This window comes from Pelobates fuscus, chromosome 6, assembly GCF_036172605.1.
Source record: "Pelobates fuscus isolate aPelFus1 chromosome 6, aPelFus1.pri, whole genome shotgun sequence".
NCBI classification, from domain to species: domain Eukaryota; kingdom Metazoa; phylum Chordata; class Amphibia; order Anura; family Pelobatidae; genus Pelobates; species Pelobates fuscus.
In genome coordinates, this window is record NC_086322.1 from 272,646,197 (window position 1) to 272,669,851 (window position 23,655).

At 44.1% G+C, this 23,655-nt stretch overlaps 1 protein-coding gene across 1 annotated transcript in view; it reads left to right on the forward strand.

The window, feature by feature from the left end:
• Positions 1-397: 397 nt before the first annotated feature.
• The window catches only part of LOC134614902 (lysosomal protective protein-like), a 30,225-nt gene continuing 6,967 nt past the window's right edge, over positions 398-23,655 (forward strand). Inside the window, exons 1-13 of the mRNA XM_063459158.1 lie at positions 398-454; positions 929-1,092; positions 1,174-1,285; positions 1,419-1,469; positions 1,580-1,666; positions 13,814-13,969; positions 15,266-15,357; positions 16,543-16,627; positions 16,966-17,057; positions 17,152-17,224; positions 17,668-17,816; positions 17,938-18,013; positions 18,143-18,232. Of these exons, the coding sequence (XP_063315228.1) occupies positions 443-454; positions 929-1,092; positions 1,174-1,285; positions 1,419-1,469; positions 1,580-1,666; positions 13,814-13,969; positions 15,266-15,357; positions 16,543-16,627; positions 16,966-17,057; positions 17,152-17,224; positions 17,668-17,816; positions 17,938-18,013; positions 18,143-18,232 (1,239 nt within the window). The 5' untranslated portion in view covers positions 398-442. The remainder of the gene's footprint in view (positions 455-928; positions 1,093-1,173; positions 1,286-1,418; positions 1,470-1,579; positions 1,667-13,813; positions 13,970-15,265; positions 15,358-16,542; positions 16,628-16,965; positions 17,058-17,151; positions 17,225-17,667; positions 17,817-17,937; positions 18,014-18,142; positions 18,233-23,655) is intronic.

Consider the following 23,655-nt stretch of genomic DNA (forward strand, 5'->3'; position numbering starts at 1 on the left):
TACATGATCACCTAGAATGATATATAATTAAAGGGACTCTCCAGTGCCAGGAAAACAATCTGTTTTCCTGGCACTGCAGGTCCCTTCTACCTCCCAATCCCCGGTTTCTGAAAAACTGCAATAATTACACTTGCAGGGTTAAGTGTAGTGGGAGTTGGCACCCAGACCACTCCAATGGGCAGAAGTGGTCTGGGTGCCTGGAGTGTCCCTTTAATTGTCTCTGACATTCTATTGACAGACTCTGAAAACGAATTTAATCAAGGGGAAGAGATAGCAGCAAATTAGCGCAGCTGACGCAATTTGTGTTTAAAGTCCAGGCTGCTAATTGCCGTCACTGACCTACATCCAGTCATATGACTGCAGTCTGGAGGGAGAGGTGAGTGAAAATTCACTCAGGGTAAATTCGTGATTAAATGCTTTATATGGGTGAATAGGCATTGTAATGGTTAATGAGGTAAGGCTTGTGTAAAATTGGAGCGAAATCTTATTAGGAAATACTACTAAGGGGGACTTGCCTAAGACAGTAAAAACCATGAGAGGGGTAAGTGTGTTTAAAAATGGGCTGCTGTGGGACCAGCATAGAAAGTGGGTAAAAGTTATTATATATATATATATATATTTATATATATATATATATGTATTTATTTTTTAATAGTTTTTATGAGGACTTGATAAGAGGAATGGGATATCTGAAAGGTGACTAATGCTTTTAGTTGTCTGGGCATCATTAGAGTTCTAGTCCATTAGAAGCTGGGCTGTCCGGTTATTTTTCTTAAATCAGACTTTTTTTTTACTAAAGTGTGAAGGGCAGAAATGGGATCACATATATTTTTTTTTAACTGTTCACTCTTTTGTGAATACATTTTTTTTGTGTGTTTTGACAAGCCCTCCTCCAGGTAACTCCTAGGGTCACCTTACTTATTTGCAGATGGCGCTGGTTCTGCTGTCTTGTTTGCTGCTTGGATCAGTGTTGGTGGAAGGGGCGCCATCAGGAGATGAGATTGTATACATGCCTGGTCTTGCCAAGCAGCCATCGTTCCAGCAGTATTCAGGATTTCTGACTGTGCCAGGAGGTAAACATCTTCATTACTGGTGAGTGGGGTCTTAATATTTTCAAGTTCCTCACTAACCCTTGGTCTTTCAGTTTTTACTTCCAAGCTTTGTTCTCTGCAGGTTTGTGGAGTCCGAGGCGGACCCCAATTCTGTACCCCTTGTCTTGTGGCTAAATGGAGGTCCTGGATGCAGCTCAGTGAATGGACTTCTAACTGAACATGGCCCTTTCTTGGTGTGTGCAACCAAGAACCTCTTCTCCCCCCTCTACAATACATGTCTGAATGCACCCTGTACTTGGCATTTAATAAACCTTATTGTGTGGTGGTGGTGGTGTTTTTTTTGTTTTTTTTTACCTTGTGTTTCAGATCCAGCCAGATGGTGTAACATTAGAATTTAATCCCTACTCCTGGAACAAGGTGACTATTTATTTTTCCCCCCTTTATTCCCGAGTAATGTGACAAATAATTTCTCTATTTTGTACACCGTGTATTGAGAGAGCTATAACTTTATTTTCACTCCCACACAGATTGCCAATGTTCTGTACTTGGAGTCCCCAGCTGGTGTTGGTTTCTCTTATTCTGATGATAAAAAATATAAAACAAATGACACAGAGGTAAGTGTTTTGTGTGTGGTTTATTTATTCTTTAAGAAACACTAGATTCCCCAAAACCACTTGAGCTGATTGAAGCAGTTTTGGTGTATAGATCATGCACCTTGTCTCCATGCTCAATTCTCTGCCATTTAGGAGTTAACCCCTTTGCAACGTAAGACAGAACATTTCCATCATTTACTAAAATTAAACCCAGATTGCCACGATTCCGGCATTCATTGGGTTAATGCTGCCTCGCATATTTTACTCCGAAGATGTAACTGAGCATAATCTATGCAATTTTATGATCATGGCACATATCAAATGTATGAAATACCCATCAACATGTATGCGTGTTTTTTTTTTTTTTTTTTTTTTATTCTCTCACCACAAACTTTGACATAAATTGATGAATAATGGCTGGACTCACTGGAGTGTCTGCTTTCTCAAACGGAAGACCAGGGCCATCTTTAACGCGGGGCAAATGGGGCAGCTGCCCCGTGCCCAGTTAATCCCAGGGTACTGTTGCACAGAGAAGATGTAACTGAACACAGTATAGGGTTTTGTACAGGAATAGCGCACACACAAGCTTTACGAAATACACACTAAAAAAACCTTAAAGGATTACTATAGTGTTAGGAAAACATAGCAGGTTTTCTGACACTATAATGCCCTGAGGGTGCCCGCACATGCAAGGTCCCCCTCCCATGGCGCTGAAGGGTTAAAACCCCTTCAGCAGTTTACCTTTAACCAGCGCTGGGCTCCCTCGGCGCTGGTGATCTCTCCTCCTACTCCGCCGACGTCAGCTCCCTCTCTGTGTGTGTGTGTGTGCGCGCGCGCATTCAAGCTGTCACTAGGAGAGCATTTTTCAATGCTTTCCTATGGATGCTCCTGCGCGATGGAGGCATCATTTGCCTTCAGTGTCGCAGATGCGCCTCTAGTGGCTGTCTGGAAGACAGCCACTAGAGGCTGGCTTAACCCCAAATGTAAACATAGCCCTTTCTCTGAAACTGCTATGTTTGCATCTGAAGGGTTAAAACCTGTGGTGATACCGGAGAAACTGACGGAAGCCAAGCACAGAGAGATGGACACAGGTTTCTTCAGGAAGGAAGAGATTCTTTATTGGATCACCGATCGGGACTCAGAGGGACTAGCGTCACCAAAATACAGCAAAGTCTGAGTACTGAATACATAGAGTACATTCCTTATATAGCACTGTAGCTCCTCCCACAATTAACTACACCCACACATACCCTTAACCTATTTAATGAATAGAGTCTAAACTCATCCATCCGGTCTAACCACGTGGCTCATCTGATACAAAGGAGAGGGACGCGTAATTCCAGTTCTTACATTCCTGCACCTGGTCAGTACAGTGATGACAGTATCTTAGCTACGTGTTATTAACTAACTGATACTACAAACACATATACATACATATGCCTTGTGGCAATCTTAGCCTGCTAAACTTGTATTTTACTGGAATTACATCACATTCCCCCCTTTGATGCCTCTGATATTTCACAATTACTTGAGGCATCACTTAACCTTGGTTTGCATATACCTCAGGTTACCATGAACCAGACCAGACTTATCTTATGATGTGAATCTTCAACATTCATCTTCTTGCATTGGTTCTCCCTGATCTAGAGCCTTATACTTATATATCGCCATTATCTGTGCAGCAGCCTTCCTCTCTGCTATACTTCCTATCAGGCTTTGCACAGACCTAACTACTAAGGGTATAAGACACGGTAGGAGTAGACACAACAGTAAAATCAGTAGGACTCCACCTACCACTGCCTTAAGCCCTCCAAACCACTCATACCAGCTACCAAACCAACTACTTGGATTGTACCCTTTCCATACCTGAGTAGGCACATGCGCTAGTTTAACCATATGGCTAGTAAGCTCAGCTATTGCTTGCCCTTCGTCATCTATTTGAAGACAGCAATTACTTAGGTTAAACTTCCCACATACACCTCCCTCTACTGCCAAAAGGTAATCCAAGGCTAATCTATTTTGGTAGACTGCTGTCCTCATCCTGGTGTTATGCTTCGCTAGAAGATTGAGCGCTTGTGATGTCTCATTTGTGATAATCTCAACCACCGCCTGTAATCTTATAATACGGTTGAGCATATAAATAGGGGTTCTATAACCAAAGGTACCATCCTCAGCCCACGTGGCTGGCCCATAATAATCTATAATACGCTGGGGAGGCCATTCATTATCTTCCCAGGCGCCTATCTCTATGGGTCCCCTTTTCTTCCTATGATTCACATCATACACTTTAACACCTAAAGTCTCACCTGTTTCAATCGGTAACAAGAAGAAGGATGGTTTGAGCATACCCAACACACATGCCCCTTCCCAGTCCTGTGGCAACTCCGAATAGGCTTTCTTACCACAGATCCAGTACAAATTTGCTGGGGCTCTCCAGGTAGATGTGATGGATAGATCAAACCACACATCCTTTAAATTGGCATATCTAGCAAACGGGTTAGATGGTTCTGAGACATTTGAAGCCGACCACCAAGTTGTATTCTTTGTATCATCATCATAAGCTTTTTGCCCTAGACAAGTTAATTCTCCTACAGAAGTATTATACATCATTCCTTTCCTTGCTATGCAAACATAACCTATGATGGAGGTCTTTAATCTCCACTCAGATTTACCTCTAACACTCATATGATAATCGGCTTGTGTAGATATTAATTGGTCAACTGCCTCAGAACCGGACATTACCTCCTTTGCTTCCCAAGGCCATTGGTCTCCCATGTTAGTACCTCCACACACATAGCAGTTGGTAACATTAAGACTACCGGCAATACTTTCAGCTAAATCGATGAACAGGTTTTTAGCATTATGGGGGATCTTATTATCTATACTCATCTCTTCGTAAAAGGAATGGTATACTTGATGAGTCTGGGAGGATACCGTATCAGTCTCTATTCCTATAAACAATAATGTCCCAGGATCTAAACCCGTCCCGTATATTTGAAACCCAAATAAATTTCCATACTTATCTAAGAACTTGTCGGGGTTATTAATGAGTATATGGACTGGGTTGCATTCCATAGACTTACAATAAGGGCTAGTCGGCAACTTAGTCACTATCATGTCTTTGTCTACTGTCTGTCCCCAAGTTGCCCACCCCACACAAGACCAATATGGGCAAAAGTTATAATCTCTATTTGGGCATCTAGGACTTACATATTTATTTTTGCTACTGGGACAAATATATTTATCGTTAGACCCATACGTCCTCTCCCATCTAAGATCCCCACATACATTCCACGGCTTTCTACCACTCGATATCGCTTTACACGCATCAAATAGCAGAACACCCGAAGAATGTACGGATTCTAACACCGTTTTATTAATTAGGGTCCCCTGAGGATCTCCATTCCTGAGAGTCAACCAGATTGTACGAGGTTGATACTCCGGACTGAAGCACTTAGGTTCTCCTACTCCTAAATGGCACACACTATAATCTATATTTAAGTATCTACATCTCGATACATCTCCTTTACACTCGTATTGTGAATGCCAAATTAGGGTTTGGGAAATATGGTTACCTGTTCTCGTAGTCTTAATGCATACCTCACAGCTAGGAGTGTCGGTACCTCTACCTTCCTGAATATAAAAACACATGTAAATAAACACAATCAAAAGCACATCTTTCGCCGTCATCCTCAGTCTTCGTCCGTGCGATGGAACCTCAGCTTCCAGGATGTGAGGGCTGCAGGGAATGGAGTTCTGCTCGTCTTCACAGGTGTCCCTTCGAGACTTTCCTGGCTTATACACTATGTGATGGTAAGCGGACAGGCTTTATTATGGCCTTCTCACTCACACCTGTAACAATAAAATTTGTAATCCACAATAATTCCTCGTTACTCCGACTGAGTAGTGCGTTTTAACCGGATCTTGCAGGGATTCTCTGGATCTACTGTAACTTGCCAAGAATCGACTGCTGCTGGTTTAACCCTGGAGTGATGTATCCACGGAGTCACTTCTGCTACTTTTATTGCTGTAGGGGTAGACAAAAGAACAACATAAGGACCTCTCCACTTGGGCCCTAACGGTACATTATTCCACTCTTTAATCCACACTTGATCTCCTGGATGATAACTATGAACAGGGGGATAAATATTCACAGGTAATCTATCTTGTACCCATTTCTGTACCTCCTCCATAGTCTTACCCAACTCTACAACCTGCTGCTGGGTAATTCCTTCTCCCAACTGACTCAAGTCCCCCCTTAAGTTACCAAGTACGGGAGGTGGTCGCCCATACATGATTTCAAAAGGAGAGAGGCCCATCCTTCTGGTAGGGGTACTGCGGATTCGCAATAAAGCTATGGGTAAGAGAACGTTCCACTTAAGTTGGGTTTCCTGACACATTTTAGCCAACTGGTTCTTTATAGTTCTATTCATTCTCTCTACCTTACCAGAACTCTGGGGTCTATATGCAGTATGAAGCCTCCACTTTATACCAAGCATATGAGTCAGTTGTTGTAGGCACTGATGAACAAAAGCTGGACCATTGTCTGATCCTATAGAACAGGGTAGTCCATATCGGGGTATTATTTCTCGTAGCAGGAATCTCACAACTTCTCCTGCTTTCTCTGTACGAGTAGGACATGCTTCTACCCAGCCTGAATAGGTGCACACAATTACCAGCAGGTAACGATGTCCACCCGATTTAGGCATCACTGTAAAGTCTATTTGTAGATCGGACATGGGGAGTCCCCCCATAAACTGAACTCCTGGTGGCTTTACTGGTCCTTGTCTTGCATTATTCTTAGCACACGTTACACATCTGCGTACAATGGCCTGAGTCAAGTTGGACAATCTTGGTATGTAGAAATGTTTTCTAAGAGATTCTTCAGTACTGTCTCTCCCAGAATGTGTCCCGTTGTGATAATTTTGGACAATTTCTACCGCTAGCGATGCTGGTATAACTATTCTTCCATCTTCTAGCTGATACCACTTGTTCTCCAGATACTTTCCCGGTTCAGTCTTTAACCACTCCTCTTCTTGAGCTGTATAAACTGGAGTCCATTGGGACAGTGGAGTTGGTATAAGAGCAGCTATATGCCCCACATACTCCTGTCTTCCTGATTCAGCAGCACGCTTAGCTGCACTATCTGCCATCCGATTTCCCTTGGTTACATCACCATCACCTCTCAGATGTGCTCGACAATGAATAATACCGACTTCTTTCGGCTCCCACACTGCTTCCAATAGTTGTAGGATTTCAGCTGCGTACTTGATTTCTTTGCCCTCTGAATTCAGTAGTCCTCTTTCTTTATACAAAGCTCCGTGGGCATGAGTGGTTAAAAACGCATACTTAGAGTCCGTATAGATATTTACTCTTAAACCTTCAGCCAATTGTAACGCTCGTGTTAGTGCTATTAATTCTGCCTTTTGTGCTGATGTTCCTTTCGCCAGTGGCCGAGCTTCTATCACCTTGTCTATGGTTGTTACTGCATATCCTGCATAGCGGATCCCTTCTTTCACATAACTACTGCCGTCGGTGTAATATTGAACATCGGGGTTCTGGATGGGAAAATCACGAAGATCTGGTCTACTTGAGAATACTTCATCCATTACTTCCAAACAATCATGTTGACTTTCAGTAGGTTGTGGCAAAAGGGTAGCTGGATTTAAGGTGTTTACAGTCTCTAAATGCACTCTTGGGTTTTCACACAACATTGCTTGATACTTGGTCATACGGCTATTACTAAACCAATGATTTCCTTTGTAATCCAACAACGTCTGTACTGCATGTGGGACTCGTACATAAAGTTCTTGACCCAGAGTGAGTTTATCGGCTTCAGCTACTAGCAGGGCGGCTGCAGCTACGGCTCTTAGACAAGGTGGAAGTCCGCTGGCCACTGCATCCAGTTGCTTAGACATGTAGGCAACAGGTCTTTGCCATGATCCCAAGTACTGTGTCAATACTCCCACAGCCATTCTTCTTTGCTCGTGTACATATAAGTAGAATGGTCGTGTGTGATCAGGTAGACCTAATGCTGGGGCACTCATCAAAGCCTTCTTCACATCTTCAAATGCCGTTTGCTGTTCTTGGGTCCATAAGAAGGGGTCGTGCTCTGTACCTTTGATAGCTGCGTACAGAGGTTTTGCTAGTATCGCATAGCTGGGAATCCATATCCTACAGAAGCCTGCTGCCCCCAAGAATTCTCGCACTTGTCTTCTATTCTTGGGTATTGGTATTTGGCAGACAGCTTCTTTTCTCTCTGGCCCCATAATTCTTTGACCTTCAGAGATATGGAATCCTAGATACTTGACAGTTGGCAAACACAACTGAGCCTTCTTTCTAGACACCTTGTATCCTGCCTTCCAGAGAATGTGTAGTAGATCGTGCGTTGCTTGCTGACAGATTTCTTTTGTAACTGCTGCTATCAACAAGTCATCTACATATTGTAACAATACACACTCTCCTGGGATGGACTCGAAATCCAATAGATCTTGACTTAGGGCTGAACCAAATAGGGTAGGTGAATTTTTAAACCCTTGGGGCAGTCTTGTCCAAGTCATTTGGCGTTTTGAGCCCGTTACAGCGTTCTCCCACTGGAAAGCGAAAATACATTGACTTTCTGCGGCAATTCGGAGGCAAAAGAAGGCATCTTTGAGATCTAAGACTGTGAAGTAAGTAGCCCCGCCCGGAATTAAAGCAAGCAGGTTATATGGATTGGGTACAACTGGATGTATGCTAACAACCGCATCATTGACTGCTCTTAAGTCCTGCACAGGTCGATACTCATCTGTGCCGGGCTTTTGAACAGGCAGCAATGGGGTGTTCCAGGGGGAAGTACAGAATTTTAGGATACCATACCGTATGAACTTATCCAGATAGGATTGGATGTTCTTCTTAGCCTTCTGCGGAATGTGATATTGTCTTAGGCTCACTGGATAAACCCCATGTTTCAGTTCAATTTTTATTGGTGGAATATTGCGGGCCAGTCCTGGTGGGTTGTTCTCTGCCCAAACTCCTGGTATGTTAAACAATGTCTCATCACTCCTAGGGTTTTGGCTAGTCAACACTGTATAAAGTCGCCACTCTTCTTCCTTTGGTACGGATAAAGTCATAATACCTGAAGGTCCATTAAACTTTAAAGATGTTGTTCCATCTGGTAGGAACGTAATCTGCGCTTGTAATTTGGATAGCATATCACGTCCCAGCAATTGGACTGGACATTCAGGCATATAAAGGAATTGGTGTTTTACTACGTGGCCTCCCAATGTACAGAGTCGACTTTTAAGAACCGGTCTTTCAGCACTTCTTCCAGTTGCTCCTATCACAGTAATAGTCCTTCCAGATGGAGGAGCAACTAGATTAGTCACCACTGAATGTTCAGCACCAGTGTCGATCATGAACGCACTCCTTTTCCCCCCTATTGATACATCGACCATAGGCTCCGCTCGACCAAGGGGGATGGAGCCCGGTCGGTATCAATAGTCCTCCATGACCGTGTCAGCCAATCCTACGAAGTCCCTACCTTCTCTATCGCGGGACCTTTGCGCTGCTGGAATATATCTGTCTTCCCTAACACTTCCTCTGTTCCCATTACTCCCTCTATAACCATTACTCCCTCCGGGGCCTCCTCTACCTCTCGCTCTGCCTCTAAAGTTTCCGTAGCCTGCCCTGGGTAGGACCCTCTCGTACTGCTCTCTTTGCGGACATTCGTTCCTCCAATGCCCTTCTTCCTTGCAATACGCACACTGATCCCTACTCAAAGGCTCCCTACTCCATCTATTATTGCCTCTATCTGGGCCCCGTTTATCTACGCCTGCGATCGCTACCGCTAGCATATCAGCCTTTTTACGCATCTTGCGCTCCTCCTCTTTCTTGCTTTCTGTTTCCCTATTCATATACACCTTATTAGCTACCTCCATTAGTTGGGTGATTGACATACCTGCAAACCCTTCTAGCTTTTGTAGCTTGCGCTTAATATCTCCGTAAGCTTGGCTGACAAAGGCGGAGTTCACCATTCGGGAATTGTCTGCGTCTTCCGGATTAAAGGGGGTGTACAAGCGGTACGCCTCCAATAATCGGTCATAAAAGACACTGGGCGCTTCATCGCTTTTCTGGATCACCTCAACTGTCTTCGACATGTTAATGGCTTTCTTTCCTCCGGCTTTCATGCCAGCAATTATAGCGTCTCTATAGGCTCTGAGTTGAACCATATCAGCACCATTTACGTTCCAATCGGGATCAGTGTTGGGATAATGTGTTGCGGCCCATGCTGCTGGATTAGCTTGGTTCAAAGCACGGGCTCTATCTTCTAATGCTTTAATGGCTGCTTGATTTATTCTTGTCCTTTCCTCATTGTTAAATAAAGTCATTAGTAACTGCTGGCAATCAGCCCATGTCGGATTATGCGTCTGTACTATTGAGGTGAACAGATCAGTCATGGCTTGTGGTTTCTCAGTATACGAGGAATTATGGGTCTTCCAGTTTAAAAGGTCGGTAGTGGTGAAAGGGACATATACGAAGACAGGGTCAGCGTGTGCCATTTGACCTGCGGCATCGATATAAGCTGACCCGGGATTTAAGCGAAGAGGCATCTGATAGTGCTTTAATTGTTGGGCACCAGTCAACTGTCGGGTTTGGATGGGGCTACGTAGGGAAGCGTCAGTCATGGGTTCCGGTCGGGGAGAGATAGGGTATGGGGATGTGGGAGGTTGGTTTTGGGAAAAGGTAGTGAATAGAACACTTCGGGCCGAGCTAGATGAAGCTTGACCGGAAGTCTGAAGTGGCGCCAAATCAGGATATTCATTTTTAATGGAGGTTGGTCTGTCTGGTTCCGGAAGGGGGGATTTAGTACGAGGGGGGGTGGATCCTGCACTGGAGGAGGAAGCGGAAGTGGATGGGGGTAGTGAGGGAAGGGTTACAGGACTTCCTGCGTTTGCGTCACTTCTTCTTAACGGAAAGTAAGGGGGCGGCAAAGGGATCTCGGACTCAGGGGGCGTGTCCAAAATGGGCCTAACACCAGCCCTAGTGGACGAACAAGTCCTAGCTACCATGAGGCGACACTGTTCCTCGTGGCATGTCCGGAGCCATTTTGGCGAGTCATTTACGGCCTGTCTCCAACAATCAATATAAGGAAACTGGCCGTAAAGTTCAGGCCTACCTGATACAGCCACGTGTAAGCGCTGTACCAGAGTTGGATCCAAACTGCCACGTGGCGGCCATGCCGCAACCAAAGTAGGCCACTCCCTAGTGCACAAAGTGACCAAACGTACAGGGGACATCTTAACCCCAAAATCACAAACTTTGAATCCCTTTTTAAAATTCTTAACCATACATCCTAAGGGATCCGGAATCGTTGACTGCGACGCACCCATATTTAACAGTGGAACGTTGTCGACAACGATTACTATACACGCGTACTATTCAACAGTCACACCCGTTTCCTCTGGCAACAGCACCACGTGGTACGGTTATCAAGTGAAACGTACACAATAACAATAAACACTCAGGGAATTCCCGTACACACACAGCTGCTACACCAGTCACTATATAATCAATATTATGCCCTTTGGCGTAACTACACAGTCACCCACGCTATAATTCTCTATATACGAATTACCCGTCTATAACACACCCCAGTAACATCGTCCTTTACAAATAGCGGTTACAGTACGGTTAGCATAGGTCAAAGCACAAGTTAAGGTCACAATACAATTATTAGTGGTTATGGTGTTAAACATGCAATGGACGACAATGATTAGTACTTATTATATAATGTCAGTAAATATACAGGGTTATGGTACCGTGCACTATAATACAGCAACACACTATTAACACTCTCGCTAGACGGCTGAGCTCGCGCTATCTAACAAGATATACACTTTACTAAATAATCGTTAACACATTTACAATTCCCAACTAAACTATTGGCCAGTACCTTGAATGGACTACCTAAAACTATATACACCCGTTTTGGTTAGCCACACTGCCCAATCACCACATATACATAGCGAGCTAGAGATCCGAATTTACACAGGCGCCTCTTAGTCGCACTATACAACGAGCTAGAGATCCGAATTTACACAGGCGCCTCTTAGTCGTACTATCAAAAGTCTAGTGGGTTCCAAATTTACACGCCTTCCCACTTAGCCCAGATAGGATGAGAACTAGCGAACCGAATTTACACAGGCGCCGCTTAGTCTCCCGGTCCCTCCGACCTAGCGAACGTAATATACACCCTAGAACGCTAGTCTAGACAAGACACCGGTGTCCGGCTAGGGCTATCTTACACCAGGACCCCGCCTGACTAACCAAATCAAACGGTCTGACTAAAGAGCGTTCGATCGAGCGGTGCGCCTTCGCTCCTTCCCTCCGACAGAGGGGGCAGATACAGATTCAAAAACCCCTTTGGGCCTACCGCACAATCGGTATACCCCTAGCGGGTCCTGCCGTCTAAAACAGCAGTTATCTTACCTCCTCGTTCCTGAACCTGAGTTCACACTCATCGACGGGGACACCCCAGCACTTCTCACGTAGAGGCCGATGATCTCCTGGACAACAGACCAGTGGCGCCGAGACGAAGGGAGGTCCACGCAGAAGTTCAGGGGTGCAGCCGTAGAGAACGTGGGCAAAGATAGACCGTCTCACGCCTCTGCCTCTCAGCTACCGTTGAACGATGAGCTTCCCGGCCAATGCACCAAATGATACCGGAGAAACTGACGGAAGCCAAGCACAGAGAGATGGACACAGGTTTCTTCAGGAAGGAAGAGATTCTTTATTGGATCACCGATCGGGACTCAGAGGGACTAGCGTCACCAAAATACAGCAAAGTCTGAGTACTGAATACATAGAGTACATTCCTTATATAGCACTGTAGCTCCTCCCACAATTAACTACACCCACACATACCCTTAACCTATTTAATGAATAGAGTCTAAACTCATCCATCCGGTCTAACCACGTGGCTCATCTGATACAAAGGAGAGGGACGCGTAATTCCAGTTCTTACATTCCTGCACCTGGTCAGTACAGTGATGACAGTATCTTAGCTACGTGTTATTAACTAACTGATACTACAAACACATATACATACATATGCCTTGTGGCAATCTTAGCCTGCTAAACTTGTATTTTACTGGAATTACATCACAGTGGGACCTGGCACCCAGACCACTTCATTGAGCTGAAGTGGTCTGGGTGACTATAGTGCCCCTTTAAGTGTGTGTGTGTGTGTCAAAACAGAAAAAATACAATTTTACTACATTATTTAGCAGAGCTTGGTAGTGAAATGGCTACGTAACGTGTCAAAATAGCCTGTGATGTTTACTATATATAAAGATGTTTTTGTATGGCAATTTTTGTTTTCTATTAAACTTACAAACATGTCAACTTCTAAAATTTTCATTGTTTCACATTGAAATGTTATTTTAGTCCTTGTATAGTGTGACCTGTAACTTTCAAAATAAGCTGAAATCCTATACATATTATGTACTCTGTAAATCAAGACACCTAAATTAATTTATTTTGAATTACTTTTCCTAAGCTGGACATATTATGCACACGTTATTGCCAAAACAATGGATATTTTTTATATATATATATATATATATATGTGTGTGTGTGTGTGTGTGTGTGTGTGTGTGTATGTCACATCAAATGTAAAGCCTTTTTATGTCTTCTAAAAACGGTATATCATGTGTTGGTGCAATAAATGAGATGCAAATGTGTTCAGGGAGGTTGTGTAAGTCACATGCAGGTATGTGCATAAACTAAATTGATTTTATTATTTAATGGCAGAGCATTGAGAGTGAGACTGCAGGGGTATTTATACAGCAAAACTGCCTGCTTCATTAAGCTAACATTGTTTTGATGACTATAGTTTCCCTTTTAATTCCTCCTGCACAGAGGCCTATTCTGACTACTGTGATATAAAACCTTTTCTTGTGTCCTCCCCCAACACTGGTGTCGTTGACGCATTGTTTATTTAAGACATTTGTTTTGTGCTGTTTTCGTTTGTCTTGTACATAGGTTTGTAGATCACATATTAATCCTGTTTTATTCGACTTCCTTCTCATGCAGAGCCCTATAATGCTATCCTTGTCCTATGATGATCTCAATATTTTGTGGTTTGTCTCTCCTTATTGCTAATAATTCAGTCTCTTTCCCTCCCAGGTTGCTCACAATAACTATCTGGCTCTGAAGGAATTTTTCCGCCTCTTTCCGGAATTTACTAAAAATGATTTTTACATCACGGGGGAGAGCTATGCAGGGGTGTATGTCCCATCTCTGGCTGTAGAGGTATCACAGGATCCTGCAATAAATCTGAAGGTAAGGGAGAGAATATTGGGATCACCGTATAATGCTGAGGAGACCATAAATCCCACTAACAGGCATACAAGTCAAAACTTAACATTGGGTTACTGGGGGGTATTAAAATAAAACTCTCTAAACCTCTTGGATTCATTGGTTTGACAACAGTACCTGAATCTATTCTCTGGTCCAAAATTTCAGGGTTTGCTGGGAAAAAAAAACACACCAAGCGGTACATGGAGGGATGTAAAAGTTCCCACAATGGTCAAGATGATTTGGTATCCCTCCAGTAACGAAGTGACTCCTTAGCTTGTCTGGGAAATAAAATACATCTCTGGTAATCTATAAAATCATTTCCTCTCAAGCACCAGAAGATGCAACACTGTCTGTAAAGAGAGAGGGGAATAAAATTATTGTGAGAGGCCGTTCATCCTTCCAGTCTGGTAGCAACAAGTGCAGAGGGATGTCACATGAGACCAAGCTTCAGCGTGCTTAAGACAACATGTTTTGTCCCACAATGGGACCTTCTCAGGTCTTACTGCATGCCTAGCCGGCAATCTTCAGAATCTCCAGTGGGTGTGGACAGTGCAACAGGGAGAGTCCCCATCTAGGTCAGAAGTGGTATAGTGTGTGTGGAGCTTGTTACATACATGACTTCACATATCATATTTGCGGCCAGTACAAACCATTATCTGGAAAGCTATTCATAAACAGGGCTATACATAGGACAAAAGGTCACACATTTAGGCTGGAATAAAGGAGATTTAATATAAGGCAAAGGAAAGTTGTGTGGTTTTTTTTTTTTTTTTTTTTTTTTTTAACAGTACCATCTATAAAGATATGGAATTCTCTGCCTGAAGAGGTGGTTTTATCAGAGTCCATACAGATGTTTAAACAGCAATTGGATAAATACTTGCAAAAACAAAACAAAACATTCAGGGATATAATTTCTAATTAGTGGGGTAATAGCTGCTTGATCCAAGGAGATATCTGGCTGCGATTTTTTTTTTTATTTTTTTATTTTTTTTTTTTTTTGGGGGGGGTCAAAAAAGGAATTTTTTTTCCTAGTTTGTTGCAAAATTGGAAGTGCTTCAGACTGGGTTTTTATTTATTTATTTTTGTTTTTTTTGTTTTTCCTTCTTTTGGATCAACCGCAAAAACATATGTAAGTAAGGCTGAACTTGATGGACGCAAGTCTCTTTTAGCTATGTAATAATGCCTTATACCAACTCGTAATACTTTCTAATACTTGCTTTTGCAGGCAAGATATTGTGCTGGGGTGATTCTTATTTTATTTTTTCCTCTTCTTCCCAGGGAATTGCGGTGGGAAATGGTCTAAGCAGCTATGAGAGCAATGTCAACTCACTGATTTTCTTTGCTTACTTCCATGGTGTCCTGGGCAACCAGTAAGTTGTGTGTGTATGTTTTTTTTTTTTTTTTTTTTTTTACATTGCTGTTGTCTGTACCTATTCTCACTCCCCTTGGTGGCAGCAGTTTCCTACACATGGATGCATAGAATACATTGGCAACCATCGGCACTCCAGAGTTGTGGACTACATCTCCCCTGATGCTATGCCAGCATTATGGGAGAGGTTGTCCCCAACATCTGGAGGTCTGAAGGTTGCTTAGTCCTGCAATAAAATGTTTCTTCCGTGGCTATATAACCTCTTATCCTCTATTCCAACTCCAGAACTCCACAAAGGAAAATGGCAGGGGGATTACGCCTCCCCCATGTATGATACTGGGCAAGATGATTAAATGATTTCCCTTAGTTCATCTTTAGATCACTTTTTAGTATACAGGGCTAGAAGGCCATACTTTACAAACTGAGTATTGACTGATGTGTGAGAACGGGCGAGTGCCTCTAAAGTAATGTCTCATTCACAGCAAGTACATTCCATATAGAAACAGAGCATAAAATGAACCATTTGAGCTGCTTTCAGCCTCAATGCTGGGTTTTTGTCTTAATGGAGTTTAATAATTAATGCAGCTCCCTTTAACTCCTTAAGGACACATAATATGTGTGACATGTCATGATTCCCTCTTATTCCAGAAGTTTGGTCCTTAAGGGGTTAATGTTGCAGTATCTTTTCGTAAGGGGGGAGGGGCTGTATTTACTAAATAATCCTATTCGGACATCCAGCCAGTGTTACTCACAAAAGTGAGCATTCACAGTGAATTTTAAATTTAAGGCCAGAGTAGTTGAACGGAAAGCATAGGTGACTAGAATTTTTTTTTTTCCAATCGGCTATTTTGACCTTTAAATTTGAAATTCACATTGAATTCTCCCTTTAGTGAATAACCCAGAGGATATTTCATACTGTTAGAAATGTCAGCCCAACTGATGTGCAAAGGGCCACCTTTCCGTCCTTCCATTTGCTTATGTTTTGACAACTTGCTTGGGGTACACCGGGCGCTGGTCACCTCCTCTAAAAACCCGAAGCGCTCTGCATTGAGCGAAGCAGGCAGTGCAGGGCTCTCCTTATTGGAAGATTCTCTTTAGCAGGAGATAATCTGAAGCTCTATTTAGAATAGTTAGACTGGAAATCCTGATTCGTTCAGTCTGGTAAATTCTATTCTTCTCTCTGCAGACTCTGGGCCTCACTGCAAAAATTCTGCTGTCCGGGTGGAAATTGTGAATTCTACAATAATCCTGATATGAACTGCTCCCTGCATGTAAGTTTGGCAGAGCTCAGGGTTTGGAATTTTGCTGAACGCCTCGAATGATGTGAATGGGATTCCACAATGCATGGTGTGTGGTTGGCTGTTTGGCCAATCGTGTTTTTTTTTTTTTTTTTTTTTTAAGGCTGTGATCGCTCGTCTTTTTAACCGGTATAGAACAGCTTGGCATACTGTCACCTGTATTGGCAAACCAATCTAACTCTTTATCTGTGACATCTTTGTATGGCTAACAGTGTGTATATATTGTAGCACTGCACGTGATGGTACTTTACTTTTTATTTTTTTTTATTTTATTTTTTAATTTTATTTTATATTTCTTCTTTACCATACAGTTAATGGATGCCATGGATGATGTGTACCGTATAGGACTTAACATATACAATCTGTATAAACCGTGTGCTGGGGGTGCTCCAGGAGAGGTTAGGCAAGTGTGTAGAGTGGCTTTGTTTTTGTGGGTAGGTATGCTGGATTTTCGGATATGGGGGGGTAAAGCTAACGTTAACATTCTCTTATTGCAGGGACTATGGAGATCACATTATGGTGTACCTTCCTGTGATGCCTTCTCCCAAAATGTCTCAATATTGGAACCTGGTGAGTTTATTTATATATTAGGATTTTTTTTTCTCTGTGTATACAGGGCTGGTGGTAGACTAATTTGCACCCTAGGCAAGACCGCTGCTTGCAACTCCCCGCGCACACACACAAAAGCACACTTCCAACTTTGTGTATTTTTTTTCTCTTTCCCCCCTCTCTCCTTTGCGCATCTTTATCTTCGGCCCACTGTGACGGGAAGCTTTTCATTCCAGCAAGCACTTTCTGTCAGTCCGGGTAGAGAATACAGAAGATTCTCTACCCACAGTCCGTGCGGCCACGCTGCAGGAAGGAAGAGCGGTGCGCCTTAGGTGGCTACATAGTACGCCTAGCGGTAACACTCTGCTTGTATGTTTCACTATGTCCAGTGTTTTACTATCGGATGATCAGGTTCATCGCTTGACTTTTTTGCACTAAGTTTTATTTATTTTTTTAATCTGCAGGAATTGGCAGCTCTGTCACTTGTCCAGAAGCCTGTGCGCATGAATCCACCTTGCATAAACAGCACAGCTTCTTTTACATTCCTGAATAACGCCTATGTGAGGAAAGCTCTGAACATACCTACTGAGGTTCAGCAATGGGAGATCTGCAGGTGAGATGGTCAGTGTGAATCCTAGACATTCGAATAATGGAGTACTAGGTAACAAAAATACAGTCTAGATGGGATACAGTCTAGAAAAAGTTAACTTAATGTGTTGTCTCTTGTCTTCCAGCTTTGATGTTCATCGACGATATGGGCGTGTATACCAGACTATGAAAGACCACTACCTAAAGCTGCTGAATACTATGGTGAGAAGCTGAATTTTAGGATGTTTTGACTGTCCCATGAGCTTCTCAAGGCACCCATCCTTGAACACACTTGTCTCGGTCTAAGGGCTTGGTTATCTGACTCTTCTTATGTTCTAACTTTGTTTTCAGAAATACCGTGTCCTGGTGTATAATGGAGATGTGGATATGGCATGTAACTTCTTGGGAGACCAGTGGTTTGTAGACTCTCTAAACCAAAAGGTAAATGAAAAGGCTGACTCATTGCGTTTTTTTTTTTTTCTTGTGGGTTTTTTTTTTGTGCTGTGGTGGGAAAACTGTCTCTTTAGTTCATGGTATCTGTCTGGAAAATCTGACTGCTTGGTGATGGCATTGAAATGCCAATTTCCATCCAAGACAAATTTTGGTATTTTATTGCAATCAGTATTTTTGGCACAATGCGAGAGAGTTGAGGTTAAAGCACTCTCAATCCTTGCCATCATGTAAGCAGATATGATCACTTTTAAGAGATTTTTGAACGTTTCTGTCCAAGGGGAGTGGAGATTGATGATTTTCTCCCATCCCTTCAGAGTTCAGGTGCTCCAACTAGTGTTGTGTGTTTTTTGTTTGTTTAAAAGCAACTCCAGTTAAAGGAGTTGCCTTTACACAATCATGATCACTATCCCCATGAACACTTAATGGAAGGGCTTGGTGTTCTCACAATGAGAACCCAACAATGGGGTATATCCTAACCTGTCCTTTATCCATGTCTAATGCTTTCACCTTGTGGAATCCAGACGAGCCTGTTTGGAAACTACATCCATTTCAGCATATACTTCGTCCTGCACAATTTTGGCACTCTTGGTCTATATGAGCAGAGAAGACTGTGAAAAGTGTTCTTTTGACCTTCAAAAAATACCCTAATATTCTGCTTTCATGGATATCAAACCATTGACTGATATTAAATGAACACCTAGCTGCCAATGCCAGAAAGCTTGAAATTGGCCATGGTTGGATCTTGACCGGACAATGATCCAAAACATACATTGAAGTAAAAACAAAAATGGTTTATGGACCACAAAATCAAGGTCCTGCCATGACCATCCCAGTCCCCTAACTTGTACCCAATAGAAAGACTGTCCTTTTCGGTTCACCCCACAGGCTTTCAGTGTTGACCTAAACATTTTAGAAAAATCTGGAGTTTTTTTATTTTTTTTTTGGTTGACGGGTATTATTCATAAACAGTCATGGATTCCACCATCACTTATAATTAACAAACAAGGTACAGTATTTGACACTTAAAACAATAACTACAGCTCCATCGGTGTCTCGTAGTACATTAATGAATCCGATGTTGTAAAATCTCTTGGCCTTCATCCGCCATCCTGGCCGTTGCAGTGCACAGCCCTAGTCAACCATTTTTAGTAATATAAACTCCTAACAAGTGCTAAGCGTCTCTGGCTAAAGGACCACGGTGTTATGCATCGCGTGAGTGGAAGATAGTTCCCGTGGTCTCATTATTCCTATCTGTCGTATAGCAGTTCTTCTATCAGGTCGTATTGCTTATTGCGCCTGCTGATCGTCTATGTACAAGATGTGGCCAATATGCATCTCATCTAGGTTCTGAGACCACTGGGAAGGGCTTCTGAAAGTCTACCTACGTCTACTTAAAATAACAATCTGGCCTCCTACACACAGAGATCCCTCCAGACCCGTGGATCTGGCTACTGTCTAAACCCCACGCCCCCCTGTTCAGGGCACAAAAGAAACTGCTCGCCAAAATAGCCTTGGCCACGAGGCGCACAATAGCCGAACAATGGGGCAACAAAAACATACCCACCTTAGAAACCGTACTAAAAAAAAAAACAGAAGAAGCCAGAGATGGACAAGCTCTCAGCCCTACTCCATGACACAACCCACCACCACAACAAAATCTGGGACCCCTGGGTCATATATAGGCTGACTCAGCCCTGCCCATAACCCAACACCGTGACACCCCCCTCCCCGCCCTCGCCACTAGACCCACACCTCCCAAAGAAGGCCCCCGGACCATGGATAACCAACACAGCACACTGGCACGAGCGGCCCACAACCCACCAGACACAGCTTAACTCCAAACAACATCGCGAGGGCCCAGCTCCATAGAGAATAAAAGGATACCACCTGAGCTACTGATAGGTTGACTATCTGTGGACATTCCCACCACATGTGGATGTAAGTTCCCTTATGCCCACACCCCCTCCAGCAAGTGTCCGTTGGAATCTTTTTCATCTGACATAGCTTTGCTGGCGTAGTGTACCAGCAGAGCATTGTTTTAACCGATTGCTCCTGAAGGGACACACAGATCGAGGAGGCATGGTTTGCCTCCCAAATCTCCTGCCACTCTATGCCCTCTAATTCCTCTCCCAGATCCCTTTCCCATTGTTCCGTATACACTAAACCTCCCCATTCTCTTGTCTCTGAGCAGAGGTGGGCGTATAGCAGCGTTATTAATCCGGAAGGCATAGTTTCCTGCAAGCAGATGCGTTCATAGAGCCGCAGATCTAACATGTGGTAGCTTCACATAATCTTTTACTTGCAGGTACCTAAAGAAGTCTGACGGAGTTAGGTGGCCCCTTTGTCGCAAGACATCAAAAGAAATTACCTGTGTTCCCTGATACATCTGACATACTCTTTGCAAGCCTATTGTTTCTAGATTTCGGAAATCCCGGGCCGACATCCCTGGAGGGAAAGCCCGATTGCGAAGAAAAGGCATTAGGGGGGATGGGGATGATGCCAATCCAAATTTTTGTTTAGTTGAGTCACAAATATTGATTGAGGGGGCGGAGCCTGACCGCCGAGCCGCGCGGACGCAACTTACACAAGCTCCAGCCCGGCGGACAGAATTCGGGGCAAAAAAGACGGCTGCTAAGCCAACTTACACCCGAGGGTGCACCACCCACGTCGGGGGTGCCCCAACGAACCCATCGGTACCACCCCGGGACCGATTGGGACCGGGATCACGGAGATCTAATCGCGGCCTACTAGTGCTGAAGCTGAGGAGAGGCGGCCGCTCTCCTCGGTGCAAAAGCCCACAAGCGAAGTATCAGCATACCTCCCCCCCCCCCCCCTGGACCGGTGGGGGACATCCCGGTCCCCACAGGACGTACTGACCTGTCGGGAAAGCTAGCAAACTGGCAGCAGAGCATAAAAGGGCAACAGGCCCACAACAACCGCCCAAAATGGCCGCCCGGCCTACACCTGGAAAGAGCACTCACATTAAGACACACGTGTCCCCTCTGCAAATCTTTGACCTGCTTTGTGCAGGCCTCAAGGAGGCTCTAATCACCCGGGGGGCATCCCACCGACAAGCTGAAACAAGGGTGGCTTCGTGGATACGTCCAGCAGCGAGGCGCAGCCACTATATGCAGGTACCTCGAGCCTCCAAGATGGCCGTTCGGCAACGCAGATACCGCCGAGCCTTGAGGCAGGGCACGGGACCAAAACCCTCGGGCACAAGCTCACACCAGAACACAAGAAGCACCGGGATTATAAACCAAGCGACACACACACATCTGCTACCTGACCCCGGCGACCAGCGCAACTTGAAACACATCACCCCAGTTGCAGCAACATCACAAACGGCCACACGGCAGCACAACAAGGGGGAACTACCGGAGCAGACCTCCGAGCCGGAGAAACCGGGCCGGGCGGCCGCAAAGACGGGACTAAACATTACAGCATACCGGACCCACAGAAGCCACCAGCCCGCAATCCGACCATAACTAAACTGGGCATCGGCTGAAACAAGCACTGGACTGAATACCTGCGGCAGGCGGACGCCGGCTGCACTGGACACTGAGAACCGTAGAACGCACACAAAATCCGGTGATCTCCTCCCCATTGACTCTCATGCACTGTGCACTCTGCCAGTACTCTTTAATTGCTATACTTTAATTGCTATACTTAGATTTGCTTACACGCTTAGCCAACCTACTGAAACCCTAGGCATTTCACCTCTTACTATGTTAATGTAGCCTTAGATTCTATGCCTAGACACTCAGTTTAGCCTGCCTACCACACATACATTAATGTGCATATGCCTCATAAGACAGATACACTAGCAAAAAATTGTGCATGTTAATAGCCTAGATCAGTCATGTGTATTAACCTCTTGTACCCACACCGCTGGTTATTGCGACCTACATTTACCAATAACATGATCTAATCAATACTAATCTCACGTTTAAAAACAAAAAATGTGTGCTGATAATCCTAATGTTCCAATTGTTTTGCCTGAAACTGTGCTCGAGGAATGCTATTGGGGCACCAAGAGCTTATTTGTTATGTTACCCAAAGCACAACAAAAATAAAGAATAAAAAAAAAAAAAAAAAAATATTGATTGAATTAAGTATTGCCGGGCACGTGGCCCTAATCATCGGTCTAGAGTCCTTAGGCACCCAGATGAGGAGCTGGGGTAGGTCTGCACCCACCATTAGTGACTCTAAATCTACCCACTGCCGGTGGCGTGTGCCACATGGCTACCTGCGCCAGTTGTGCCGCTACGTAGTAATAATGTAAGTTAGGCAGCCCTAGTCCCTCCCTCCCCCCCCCCCCCCTGTTTTTGGTCTATATAGAACATGTCTGGAAATTCTATGCCGTTTATTTTGCCAAATGAAGTTACCTATAGATCGTTGCAGATGTGTGAGGTTTGCCTTTGAAATATGAATATGTAGAGTTTGGAATAAGAATAGGATCCTGGGCAACACATTCATTTTAACGGCATGGATCCTCCCTATCCATGATATAGGCCTATTGTTCCAATTATCCATCTCCTTAATCAACTGCTTTATGAGTGGTACATAATTATGGGGGTATATCTGATCTGGGTCTGCCGTCAGTCGGATCCCCAGGTACTTAATGGCCTGTCGTTCTATGCAAATCTTGTGTGACTCATGAATTAAAGCACTGTCTGGCTCTGGCACGTGAATGGGGAGGGCACTAGACTGCACATCATCCGCATACGCTGACACCAGATACTCCGTACCCACTTTATAGCCGGATGATGCCTTAAGGCCTGCAGGAGTGGCTCCAAGGAAAGTACAAACAGAAGTGGGGACAGGGGGCACCCCTGCCTAGTCCCATTGTAAAGCCGAAAAGGTTTGGGCGGAGCACCCGGGATCTGGACCTGTTCCCGTATGTCCTTATACATTGCTTTTATTAGGGTGATAGACTGCTCCGGGAAGCCGAGATGGGACAACGTAAATAGATAAGGCCATTTTACCCTATCGAAAGCTTTTTCAGCATCCAGTGAAACTAGCATGGTTGGGGATTTGATGGTTCTTTGCCTCCATATGATGTCAATATTCCTGCATGTGTTTTCAAATAGTTGTCTCCCTTGAATGAAGTCCACTTGATCTATATCGATTAGGGTTGCTAGATATGAGTTCAGCCTAGCTGCTTGGATTTTCGCCAGAATTTTCATATCGTGATTTATTAGGGCGATAGTTCTCCGGTATGGCTGGGTCTTTATCGGGCTTTGGCAGCAATATTATTGTTGCTAACATATCGCGATCCGGGGTGCTTCCATACCTGAACTCATTGAACATGGCCACCAGGTGTGGGGTGAGCTCTTCCCTAAACTCCTTATAATAACTCCTGTCGTACCCATCCAGGCCCGGGGCTCTATTGTCCTTTAGTGTGGAGA